General features: G+C 47.9%; 1 protein-coding gene across 1 annotated transcript in view; it reads left to right on the top strand.

Moving 5' to 3' along the window:
* Positions 1-1,330: 1,330 nt before the first annotated feature.
* Positions 1,331-12,829, top strand: part of FANCD2 (FA complementation group D2) — a 52,195-nt gene continuing 40,696 nt past the window's right edge. Inside the window, exons 1-7 of the mRNA XM_054177513.1 lie at positions 1,331-1,404; positions 2,119-2,258; positions 3,375-3,442; positions 4,293-4,396; positions 4,922-4,985; positions 7,934-7,986; positions 11,865-11,943. Of these exons, the coding sequence (XP_054033488.1) occupies positions 1,331-1,404; positions 2,119-2,258; positions 3,375-3,442; positions 4,293-4,396; positions 4,922-4,985; positions 7,934-7,986; positions 11,865-11,943 (582 nt within the window). The remainder of the gene's footprint in view (positions 1,405-2,118; positions 2,259-3,374; positions 3,443-4,292; positions 4,397-4,921; positions 4,986-7,933; positions 7,987-11,864; positions 11,944-12,829) is intronic.

Below are 12,829 nucleotides of genomic sequence, written 5' to 3'. Positions count from 1 at the left end.
TCCGGGCCCAGCCCTTCCGCCGGCGGCGGAAGCACGTCCCTGCGCGCCAGTGGCGGGAAGCTCGAGCGGCGCCGCTGTCGCCTCACGGTGGGCTCTACGGCGGGTCTGCTTCTGGGCCCCTTCCCCTGCTCCGCCGAGGCGGCAGCGGCTTGAAGGAGAAGGCCGTCGGCTGAGGCTCCCGTGTCTCATACAACCCAGGTGAGGGCCCCTCGGCGGACGAGCGAACCCCCCCGAGCGGCGCCGGCCTTCTTGGCGAGGCTCTCCGGGACCGGTGTACTGCGGGACGCCTGCTCCGAACCACACTTGGGTGGCCCTTCACTTATTAAGAGCATAGAACTGGCTTTAACATTAAGCTGCCGTCCCGAGCGCCAGCCTGTTCTCGGGATCCCGCCGGCCTCTTCTGGCTGCGGGAACTGACAGAGCTAAGCTTAAAGGTGACAAAGCTTTTCAGTACCCCATATTGCCTTGTGAACGCTCAGGTGAGGTCGGATGGCAGCGCAGAAACTTCCAAGCGTTTGGGAACAGGTACAATGACGAGAGGACTGTCTGGGAGGAGGTGGCTTCTCTGGCCTGTCAGTTGGGGCCAGGGGAGCTGCTAAAGGCTCCTCACGCTTTTTTGTTTTGGTTTGGTGGGTTTTTTTTTCCCAATTGTTCCCTTTCCACTTTGATATTTTATATAGCTCATCTTACTAGCCTCGGCCAAACAGCTGAAATTGATCTCGAGATGATTAAGCATATTTTAAAAGTGTTTTTTTTTAAGGTTTCCAAGGCGAGCCAAGATTTATCCTTTTAATCACTGCCACTCACCGAAAGAGGATGAGTCAGGGGGAGGTGTGTGCTGACAGAACTCTTACAGTCTGCTGGATTGGGAACGTGAGCAGGGCCTGCTAACCTGGCTGGGCTTGCAAATGCTACATTGCTAATCCTTGATACTTTCCCTTGATCATGGGGAGAGGATCACAAGTTTAGATCAAAGGATGCCATCCAGGACCTCTTAGTTGGTGTTTAACTTCCCCTTTAATTTGCCTGGTGTCTGACAGGAAAGCTAAGCCTTCTTTTATGAGGAACTGAATTTTAGGGAAAGCGAAATAATACACTATTTAAGTATGGCAAGCTCTGCAATCTCCAACTGCACAGCAGAAAAACGTGGTGTGATACGGGGTAACCAGGCAATCCGCCTTGCTTTGAGCAGTTCCAGTTTCCGGAGTGTTTCCCTTTGCTGTTTCACCAATGCATTCATGATTTGCTTTAAAAAATATGAGGTCACCTCTCCTTTGCTCACTTGCCTTTTTCCTCCACTTAATAGGGCAACAACAAAGATTTTGTTACCATGATTCCAAAAAGGAAGTTGTCAAAAACTGATGCCTTTGGAGAGAAATGCAAGACAGACCTGCCAAGTAGGTGCTCAGGAGTAATCTTTGGGGGAGTGGTAGAGGCAGCAGCTCCCAGGGAGGGAGAAGGCCAAAGAGAGAGTTTGGCTAGTGCTTAGTGACACTGATGGTCTTTAAACACTTCCAATAAGCCTAATAAATCAACAACGCTAATAGCAGTGCTGTATCTTTTCTTAGTACTTCTGTTCTTTGGTCAGAGTTTATCACCTGGAGCTTTGCTGCTTTTAGTGTCTGCAGATTGATCATGATATCTGTGTATCAAACCAAAACAATCTGTGTAGCTGGAGGGAAGCTGGTTATTTTGGGCTTTAGTAGATGGGTGGATACCTAAGAGACATGTCTGGCGAAGGGAACCTATATTAAACTTGTGCTTTTCAGGGCAGAGGGAAGTATGTGCTCTAGCCTTGCTCGTGATCTGTTAGTGGGTGTGTCTCCCATGGGAGTAAAGCCACTGAAAGTGTATCTTAACTGTCTGGTTATGGATCACTAAAAGGGATGAGCAAGAAATGATCCCTGCAGGGGTGCCTGTTACAGGATCTGGGTGTTGGCATCAGAGTCGGCTAATGACTGGGGTTAAACAGCGGTACTGTTTGTTGGTCTGGTCCCATAAGTGTATCCTGTGTCCCTCCAATTCCTCATTTGAAGGTTAATTATGAATTAGTTGTTCCTATGAAGGATCTTCACTATTTTTATTGTAGAGTATATTTGATGTAGCATGTCTCGTTTTCTCAGAAACAAAGAAGTCACGAATTTCTGATGTGGAAAAGGCCTCTGCCCATGGTGGAGTGGAGAATGAAGGAGTCTTTGAAGAGCTCCTTATGATGTCAGGAATTATTCTGAAAGTTGGAGAGGGACAGAATGAAATAGGTATGGGTTTAACACTTTTTCTCTGCTTGTATTAGGCTGGAGGTTAGGAGGAAGTTCTACACAGAGAGAGTGATTGCCCATTGGAATGGGCTGCCTGAGGAGGTGGTGGAGTCACCATCACTGGAGGTGTTCAGGAGGAGACTTGATAGGGTGCTTGGTGCCATGGTTTAGTTGATTAGGTGGTGTTGGATGATAGGTTGGATGTGATGATCTTGAAGGTCTCTTCCAACCTGGTCCTTTCCCCCTTTCCCCCTTTCCCCCAACCTGGTCCTTTCCCCCTTTCCCCCTTTCCCCCTTTCCCCCTTTCCCCCTTTCCCCCTTTCCCCCTTTCCCCCTTTCCCCCTTTCCCCCTTTCCCCCTTTCCCCCTTTCCCCCTTTCCCCCTTTCCCCCTTTCCCCCCTTTCCCCCTTTCCCCCTTTCCCCCTTTCCCCCTTTCCCCCTTTCCCCCTTTCCCCCTTTCCCCCTTTCCCCCTTTCCCCCTTTCCCCCTTTCCCCCTTTCCCCCTTTCCCCCTTTCCCCCTTTCCCCCTTTCCCCCTTTCCCCCTTTCCCCCTTTCCCCCTTTCCCCCTTTTCCCCCTTTCCCCCTTTCCCCCTTTTCCCCTTTCCCCCTTCTTGAGCTGGCTTGCTCCAAAGTTCAGGCAAACCTTTATCTGGCTGCTTCTTATGGATGTCCTGAGTTGCACAGCTCCTGATGAATTCTGTGCGTCACCTAAACTCATTATACTAGCTTTTTGGGTGTATGCATGCTAAGTCAAAAGACTTCTGAAACATTATTAGAGGTTTGGGGAGTAAGATTAGACTGCATCTGTGATTACAGGGTTGAGCTACAGAGGCAGAAGCTCTGAAACAGGAAAACAAACATGTTATGCTGCCTTTCAGCCCAGCAACACCTTCATAAATTCTTATATTAAGTGTTTTTAATGCCATTGTCTACTGCCAGCCCAGACTGGAGAATGCACAAGTGGTGATAACACTTTTGCTAACCAGACTCCTCAATAGACCAAACACAGAAGTATAGGTGGATGGGCCTGTGAGCTTGTACCTGGTGTAACTGTTTATGATGTTGTATGGATAATATCTCTGGTTCTTTATTTTCTTTTTAAACTTTCTCCTTAGCTGTAAATCAAATAGCTTTCCAGGAGAAGCTCTGCCTGGCCCTGGAGAAACATCCTACTTACCCAGGTGTAAGTAACTGACTATGCTTTGTCAGGAGCCAGCTTTAATATTGCTTGCTGTGTAACAAAGGGTGCAAATGTAGATGCCTGTCCCTGCTAGTCCCATACAAAAGTTTGGAATATGGTGGTTTATCCTGGATTTCTGTGCTCCAGGTTCTCAGTGCTGCTGTCCAGCCTTTTGGTCACATTGTCCTTCTGCTGTTTCTGTCACTTTTAAGCTGCTACAACTGAACAGTCAGACATTACCAGCACGTCCCTCTGTTAAACTAGGTTTGGTGCATGTGCTCCAAGTTTGGTTTTGCATCGTTCCAAGCAAAAGTGCTGCACTTCCACCACCTTGCCCTGTCGAAGAAATTAATTGGCAATGTTATTCAATTGACAAAGAGAAGGAGAAAAATCACTTTCTTAACTTTGTAGTGGAAGCTGTGTTTGGGTTTGTGTTGGCTAGGAGCTAGCAGCATTAAAACTGCCATAATGTGGTGCTCCTCTCCAGTCAAGAAGCCTAGTGTGAAAGTAACGAGACCTGTGATTTGTATCCTGGAAATGTTTTTTTGGGTGCAGGTCTTGTCACATTAGATGTTGTTGTCTCAGCTGAACAGAAAACCAAGCTCTTCTAAATCAAAAGTGTGACTCTTGCTTTGCAGTTATTTTGCAGACCAATCAATGTTTCCTATTGGAAGTGGTTTAGACTAGAGTTCATTTATTATCCAGCTTTCATTCCATCACAGTTTCTGTCCATCTGTATTTACCAGGCTAGTTCTTCCCTGTCCTTATCACTTGCTCACAAAGAGCATCTTAAAACACAGCATTGGTTGGGGTGTCTGTTTCAGGGAGTGGATAACTTCCCTCTGCTCTGCAGGTTGTGAAGCAATTTATCAGCGGCTTGGAATCTCATATCAAGGACAGAAACCAGTTCAAGAACTGTCTCTTGCCATGCACTCCTGTACGGACTGAGGGGTCAAGGTCAGAAGCCAGATTCTAGTGAAAAGTCACATCACATTGAAGAGAGTGGAGGGAAAGGCTGTAGCTCCAGCTGATACACACCAAGATTTACTTATTATTCAGAAATGGCTGGTGTAATATGTTATTTAATAGCAGTTAAGTTCAGAGTGGCAGGTCATGGAATTTGGCAGCTGCCTGTGGCATGCATTGGGCACAAGGCATTTTATGGCCAGAGCCAAATACCTGGGGGGGGAAAAAAGTGAAATTGACAAGGCTGGTGAAGGTCAACCCATCCTTGACAAGTCTGTTCAGGAGGTATAGTTGAACCACAGAGCCTTTGGCATTTCCAGCTCACACCAGTCTTGTAGAGTGGGTTGTTCAGCTCCTAAATGCAGCTTTTAATTTTTTTGGGTCTGTGTCTATGATTAGCATAAGTTGTTGTAAGTGATTTTAATAAAAACCTCAACAAACAGTTATGTAAAGAGTTACAGCCTGTTCTCCTGACATGTTTTTATTACAACTGTGTTGCAATCTTGTATCCTGCAGGGCTCTGGTGCACTCTTATTGTGAAAGCCTCATTAAACTGCTGCTTGGAATTAAGATCTTGCAGGTATGGGTACTTCTGTTTGCCCTTTATAGTAGTGTTGATTTATTTATGGATCCTTTTGCTGTAGTAAGTAGAGGATTGATGCAACTGGTTGTGAGGCAGATGAAGCTGCATCTGGAATTGTATCCAATTTCTTGTTTCTTTAGGGACACTAAGATGCTCAGGGCATGGAGCACATGGCATACAAGAAGAAAGAGAATGGGGCTTGTTCAGTCTTAAGAGAAGATTAAGGGAGTTGCATGCTGTAGAGAAAACAAGCAGACTCTCCTCAAAGGTGAACAGGGACAGGATAAGACATGATGGCCCAGGTCCACCATGGGAAGTTAGTATCATAGTATCAGTCAGGGTTGGAAGGGACCACAAGGATCATCTAGTTCCAACCCCCCTGCCATGGGCAGGGACACCCCACACTAGATCAGGCTGGCCAGAGCCTCGTCCAGCCTGGGCTTAAACACCTCCAGGGACAGGGCCCCAACCACCTCCTTGGACAACCCATTCCAGGGCTTCACCATTCTCATGGTGAAGAACTTCCTCCTCACCTCCAGCCTGAATCTCCCCACCTCCAGCTTCAATCCATTCCCCCTAGTCCTATCACTACCTGAGATCCTGAGCAGTCCCTCCCCAGCCTTCTTGTAGGCCCCCTTCAGATACTGGAAAGCCACAATTAGGTCACCTGGGAGCCTTCTCTTCTCCAGACTGAACAGCCCCAACTCCTTCAGTCTGTCCTCACAGGAGAGGTGCTCCAGCCCTCTGATCATCCTTGTGGCTCTTCTCTGGACACATTCCAGCACCTCCATATCCCTCTTGTAATAGGGGCTCCAGAACTGGAGGCAGTACTTCAGGTGGGGTCTCACCAGAGCTGGGTAGAGGGGGAGAATCACCTCCCTTGACCCGCTGGCCACACTTCTCTTGCTGCAGCCCAGGCTCTGATTGGCTTTCTGGGCTGCAAGTGCACACTGAGAGCTCCTGTTGAGCTTCTCCTCCCCCAGCACCCCCAAGTCTCTCTCCTCAGGGCTGCTTTCCAGCCAGTCACTGCCCAGCCTGGATTTGTGCCTGGGATTTCCTCAACCCAGCTGCAGGACCCTGCACTTGGTCTTGTTGAACCTCATGAGGTTGGCTTGTGCCCACCTCTCCAGCCTGTCAAGGTCCCTCTGGATGGCATCCCTTCCCTCCAGCGTGTCTGCTGCACCACACAGCTTGGTGTCATCAGCAAACCTGCTGAGGGTGCACTCAATGCCACTGTCCATGGCACCCACAAAGATGTTGAACAAGCTGGGTCCCAGGACTGATCCCTGAGGGACTCTGCTTGTCCCTGGCCTCCACTGGGACATGGACCCATTGACAGCCACTCTTTGGGTGCAGCCATCAAGCCAGTTCTGTATCCATCTAGCAGTCCACCCATCAAACCCCTGTGTCACCAGCTTGGAGACCAGGATGTGGTGTGGGACAGTGTTGAAGGCTTTGCTCAGGGCCAGGTAAACGACATCAGCTGCTGCCCCTCATCTATTGATGTTGTCAGCTGTTCAGAGAAGGCCACCAGGTTGGTCAGGCAGGATTTGCCCTTGGCAAAGCCATGCTGACTGTTCCCAGTCACCTCTTCACTATTCTTCTGAGTCAGTAGTGCCTCCAGGAGGATCTGCTCCATGATCTTTCCGGGCACAGAGGTGAGACTGACTGGCCTGGAGTTCCCTGGTTCCTCCTTCTTACCCTTTTTGAAAATGGGGGTAATGTTTCCCCTTTTCCAGTCTGTGGGGACTGCCCCAGACTGCCAGGACTTTTGGAATAGAATAGAGAGGGGTTCAGCAGCCTCATCAGCCAGTTCTCTCAGTACCTGTGGGTGTATCCCGTGGGGTCCCATGGGCTTGAACACTTTCAGGTTCTTCAGGTGATCACCAACCTGATCTTCACTTACCATGGGCAGTTCTTCCTCCCCATCCCTGGCATTGTCTTCCATGACATCAGGAGTGTGGCTAGAGGCCCTTGCAGTGAAGACTGTAGTAAAGAAGTTACTGAGTACTTCAGCCTTTTCCTCATCACTTGTGACCATTTCACCAGTTTCCTTTCTGATAAGATATAACCACTTCCATCGTGGAGAATGTTTTCCTTGAGTGCTACAACTGTAGGCTGGGGAGGTGATGGAACCTGTGTTACAGGAGAAATTTGAATCTCAGAGGTGGGAGTGGGCAAGGCACTGAGCAGCCCGCTGGCAAGAGCAAGTTCCATTACACTGTATACAAATTGCAGTAAGATGGGTATGGAGTTGAAGATGGTAGGAGCCTCACCAAAGCGTGGGAAACCAGAGAACTGTGGATTTAAGTTGTCTTACAATGAAAATATTTTTTAAGTTTCTGTATTAAACACATTTTTGGAATTGCATCTGGGTCAGGGTTAAGGGGGAAGAATTAGACCTGCAAAGGGGATGGCACACAGTCTCAAGCTGTGCCAGGGGAGGTTTAGACTCGAGGTGAGGAGGAGGTTCTTCACCATCCCTGGAGGTGTTCACGGGGAGATTGGACGTGGCACTTGGTGCCATGGTCTAGTCGTGAGGTCTGTTGGGACAGGTTGGACTTGATGATCCTTGGGGTCTCTTCCAACCTTGGTTATACTGTGATACTGTGATACTGTGTGGGTGCTGTTTGCAAATTTACCTAAAGTCAATGCTTTAGATGCCTGTGTGGTGAAAAGCAACTCAACTGGGTTTGAGAAAGAGACCTTAGAGGCCTGGACAGTTTATACCACACTTGGTGTTTGTGGGTTTCAGCCAGCAGGCTGCCTGCCTCCTTTCACCTATTAGAGAGGAGATTTCTTACACAGAAAGTATTTTTGTTTGTCCTTTCGAGTCTTGTTCTCTGTGCATCTTTCATCTGCTGTGAAAGGTCAGTTTTGGTGGCAATGCCACAGCACAAGCAGTAAGTCATCATGCTAACACTGCCTTTTTGCCTTTTTTCTAGCCTGCTGTTATAACACTGTTGCTGGAAAAGATCCCTGAATTCTTTTTTGATGTGTGAGTATAGGCTGTCTCCTTTCTGCCTTAAAACAAAATGCCATCTTCTGGGCAATCACCAGCTGTTTTGCTTTAACTGTTAATTCAGACCTACCTGAATGGATGTTTGCACAGGTGTTTTCTTCATGTGTGAATTTGGCTGTGAGGTGCCATGGCTTGAGACTCGTGGGTGCATAAAACAAGTGTATAGAAGCTGAAATGCAGACATACCTCATGGTTCATTCTGCTTCTCGTAGCTGTTGGCACAAGCTTTGCAGGTGTTTCAGGGACTACAGCAGGTCTCCTCTTTTGATAAAAAGGATATAAGGGGCTGGCAGAGTTTTTGGAGGCTGCTAGATACAAACAGACCTCCTTTTAAAAGATGTAGAGTGCATTCAAACAAGGCAAAGAGAAAACACTTCTGTTTTTTGGATGTAGAACACCATAGCAGAGTGAGAGATCTTGAGGCGCAGCACAGGCAAGACTTGAATGCCTCAGCTCTTTTTGCAGTGACCTGAATGCTCATTGCAGAGTTAGTGATGCAGGTCCAGGGGTAGAAAGAAGCTGAGGCTGTCCCTAATACAGTCTTTGTTGCAGTGCCAGGTATCAAGCAGGATACAAATCCTGCACAGAGGCTGAGTCTAAAGAAATTGTCTCAGGCTGAAATCTTGCTAGAGGAGGCTTTAACACAGTCAGAAGGATTGAACTGTTTCCACCCCAGAATTTTAAAGGATACAAAAGTAATAAGCTGTTTATTGTGCTGTGAACCCTTTGGAAAGTCTTAAAACTGGGTATTGCTACACTTGTCTCCTAGCAAACTGCAAGAGTAGTGGATTTTTTTCCTATGTATCAATGACCAATTAAAATGGTGGGGGAGGATTGGCAGGAAAGATTTAAGTTACCCATTTTGGATTAGAAGGAGAGTGGTCCCTTGGAGACCTGGGTTGTTCAGCATGTTTGTAAATGGGAAAAAACCATATTAAAAGTGATAATTTCCAGAGTAATCTAATGTAAAACTAATTGTGAACAACAGAAGAGGTTTTTTTTTCCCACAGGACTTTCCACTGTTTTTTGTGGAAGGGTGGGGAAGACTCAGTGATTTGGCCACAGCCAGCTTATTTATGCATATGTGCTCATAGACCCCTGTGAACCAGCAGATACAGCAGAGGGAGGGCATCTTAGACAGCACAGCTGCAGAAACAGTGTTTTCTTCAAAAGTCAGGCTAAAAATAACCTTTGGTGTACAAACTCCTGGCCAAGCTGTCAGCCCGTGGCTTGGATGGGAGCACACTGCAATGGGTTAGGAACTGGCTGGAGGCTGAGCCCAGAGAGTGGTGGTGAATGGTGCCACATCCAGCTGGCAGCCAGTCACCAGTGGTGTGCCCCAGGGATCAGTGCTGGGCCCCATGCTCTTTAACATCTTTATTGATGATCTGGATGAGGGCACTGAGTCCATCATCAGTAAATTTGCTGATGACACCAAGCTGGGGGCAGGAGTTGATCTGCTGGAGGGTAGAGAGGCTCTGCAGAGGGACCTCGACAGGCTGAACAGATGGGCAGAGGCCAAGGGCAGGAGATTGAACACATCCAAGTGCCGGGTTCTGCACATTGGCCACAGCAACCCCATGCAGTGCTACAGGCTGGGGTCAGAGTGGCTGAGAGCAGTCAGGCTGAGAGGGACCTGGGGGTGCTGGTTGACGGTAGACTGAACATGAGCCTGCAGTGTGCCCAGGCAGCTAAGAGGGCCAATGGCATCCTGGCCTGCATCAGGAACAGTGTGGCCAGCAGGAGCAGGGAGGTCATTCTGCCCCTGTACACTGCACTGGTTAGGCCACACCTCGAGTCCTGTGTCCAGTTCTGGGCCCCTCAGTTTAGGAAGGAGGTTGACTTGCTGGAACGAGTCCAGAGAAGGGCAACAAAGTTGGTGAGGGGTTTGGAACATAAGCCCTGTGAGGAGAGGCTGAGGGAGCTGGGGTTGCTTAGCCTGGAGAAGAGGAGACTCAGGGGAGACCTTATTACTCTCTACAACTGCCTGAAGGGAGGTTGTAGACAGATGGATGTTGGTCTCTTCTCCCAGGCGGCCAGTACCAGAACAAGAGGACACAGTCTCAGGCTGCGCCAGGGGAGGTTCAGGTTGGATGTTAGGAAGAAGTTCTATACAGAGAGAGTGATTGCCCATTGGAATGTGCTGCCCAGGGAGGTGGTGGAGTCGCCATCACTGGAGGTGTTCAGGAGAAGGCTTGATGGGGTGCTTGGTGCCGTGGGTTAGTTGTTTGGGCGGAGTTGGATTGGTTGATGGGTTGGAGGCGATGATCTTGAAGGTCTCTTCCAACCTGGTTTATTCTATTCTATGTATTCTATCCTATTCTATTCTACAAATACAGTGACAAAATCAGTGTTTGCACTGAGGAAAGGCATCTTTTGCGGGTGCTTCTTTTTGTTTCTTCTTTGTAGCATTGGTTCCATGCTTAGTAGTAGTCAAAGCAGCAAACAGAATGCTAGGGAAGGAATTGAGAACAAAATGGAAATCATCATGTCACTGTAAGTGTGTGGTACAGTCACATTTTGAATGTTAACATGCACTTCTGGTCAGGCTGTCATGAAAAGAGAGTGGAACAGTTTTTATGTAAGTAGGGGAAAATTTTCTGAAGAGAATAGAGTTCTGTCTGCCTTCAAAAGAGATGAGTGGCAGAGAGATGATAATTGTCTGTAAAACCAAGAGAGCTTTAGAAAAGGTAATTGAGGAAGGTTCACCCACTGTTTCTGCCTATGAAAGGCAGCAAACAAAAAAAGCAGAAGTACTTTTTCAGATTACACATAATTACCCTGCCAAATTAAGTATTGCAGAATGTAGAGGTCACAAATTACACAAGGCTGTAGGGCTTTTTCTTTATAAAAATGTCTTAGGGAATTTAATGTAGGATAAGTGTACTGCTGGATAGCAGAGGCAGGGAACTGGGTACCAGTTTCTGACTTAGAGATTTGCTACACTGCTTTATTGTTGGAGACTGAGTGGAAACTGTGAAAAAATTGTTTTGTGAATGCCCTGTTACCCAAAACTTAACCAAAAGCATCTAAGAGTACAGCTAGGGATGCTGAGCTCAAAGGGGACTTAGCCTAAGCTAGTGTAGCCTCCCAGGGTAGCACAGGAGATCTTAACTTAAGTCATACCTGTGCTTTGATTGTGGTGCTATGACTTAGGATGTTGTTCTTTGTGTATTGAAGCACCCTGGCAGTATCTAGCCTAAGAACGTGTCCAGAGAAGGGCAACAAAGTTGGTGAAGGGTTTGGAGCACAGCCCTATGAGGAGAGGCTGAGGGAGCTGGGGCTGCCTAGCCTGGAGGAGACTCAGGGGAGACCTTATTGCTGTCTACAACTACCTGAAGGGAGGTTGTAGACAGGTGTGGGCTGGTCTCTTCTTCCAGGCAACCAGCACCAGAACAAGAAGACACAGTCTCAAGCTGCACCAGGGGAGGTTCAGACTGCATGTTAGGAAGAAATTCTACAGAGAGAGATTGATTGCCCATTGGAATGGGCTGTCCAGGGAGGTGGTGGAGTCACCATCATTGGAGGTGTTTAGGAGGAGACTTGATAGGGTGTTTGGTTGCATGGTTTAGTTGATTAGGTGGTGTTGGATGATGGGTTGGATGCAATGATCTGGAAGGTCTCTTCCAACCTGGTTTATTCTATTCTATTCTATCTCTGCTTTGTGTGCGTAGCAAGTACGAAGTAGGATTCTTCCTAGATGGTGCTAAAATCTAGGGGTGTAAATGTTATTTTCTTAATGAGATTTTGATAGGTGGCTCATTTGATTTGCTTCTCAGGGTCTTGCTGAGCAGCAGCAAAGCTTTTGAGTCTGTAGGTCTGACTAACCTGTCTTTCACTTTCTGCTGTTCTAGCGTTGGCACCTTTGGGACAAATTTTCCCCAGCTCATCGTCAATCAATTTAAATGGCTTGACAAGCTTCTTGACAGCCAGGTGGGTACTGGTGCTGCAATCACATGTATGGTTTGTTCAGTTGACTTTGGATGCCTCTCAGATGGCGTGAGGTCCATGAGAAGCTAATGAGAACTGATGTTGTTTTCATACTTGTAAGCTGAAGGAGAGATTTAATTCTTTCTGGTGTATTGTGATTGCCTTCAGTGACTTCTGGATGTCCCCTTTTACAATTTTCTTCTTCCCTTGCTCTAAGTCTCCTTTTTAATAAATTTGTATCTGTAGGTATGTTTCCACATGGGTACCCCCATTTTGAACTCTTGCTGGCAGGATGTTACAATCCCCTCTTGTTTAATTTTAACAAAGAGATTGGATGCTTGCAAGCATCTGGAGATCAATTCTCTGTTACTGCTTTGGTTGTTTTCCTTCTGTCCCTAAATCAGTCCCTGTCTGTGGGGCATCGAGTCCATCATCAGTAAATTTGCTGACGACACCAAGCTGGGGGCAGGAGTTGATCTGCTGGAGGGTAGAGAGGCTCTGCAGAGGGACCTCAACAGGCTGGACAGATGGGCAGAGTCCAAGGGCATGAGACTGAACACATCCAAGTGCCGGGTTCTGCACATTGGCCACAGCAACCCCATGCAGAGCTACAGGCTGGGGTCAGAGTGGCTGGAGAGCAGCCAGGTGGAAAGGGACCTGGGGGTGCTGGTTGATGGTAGACTGAACATGAGCCTGCAGTGTGCCCAGGCAGCCAGGAGGGCCAATGGCATCCTGGCCTGCATCAGGAACAGTGTGGCCAGCAGGAGCAGGGAGGTCATTCTGCCCCTGTACACTGCACTGGTTAGGCCGCACCTTGAGTCCTGTGTCCAGTTCTGGGCCCCTCAGTTTAGGAAGGAGGTTGACTTGCTGGTGCATGTCCAGAGAAGGG

This window comes from Dryobates pubescens, chromosome 1 (assembly GCF_014839835.1).
Source record: "Dryobates pubescens isolate bDryPub1 chromosome 1, bDryPub1.pri, whole genome shotgun sequence".
Taxonomy (NCBI): domain Eukaryota; kingdom Metazoa; phylum Chordata; class Aves; order Piciformes; family Picidae; genus Dryobates; species Dryobates pubescens.
Note: the sequence above shows the minus strand (reverse complement) of the source record. Positions and strands in the feature narration are given on the sequence as shown.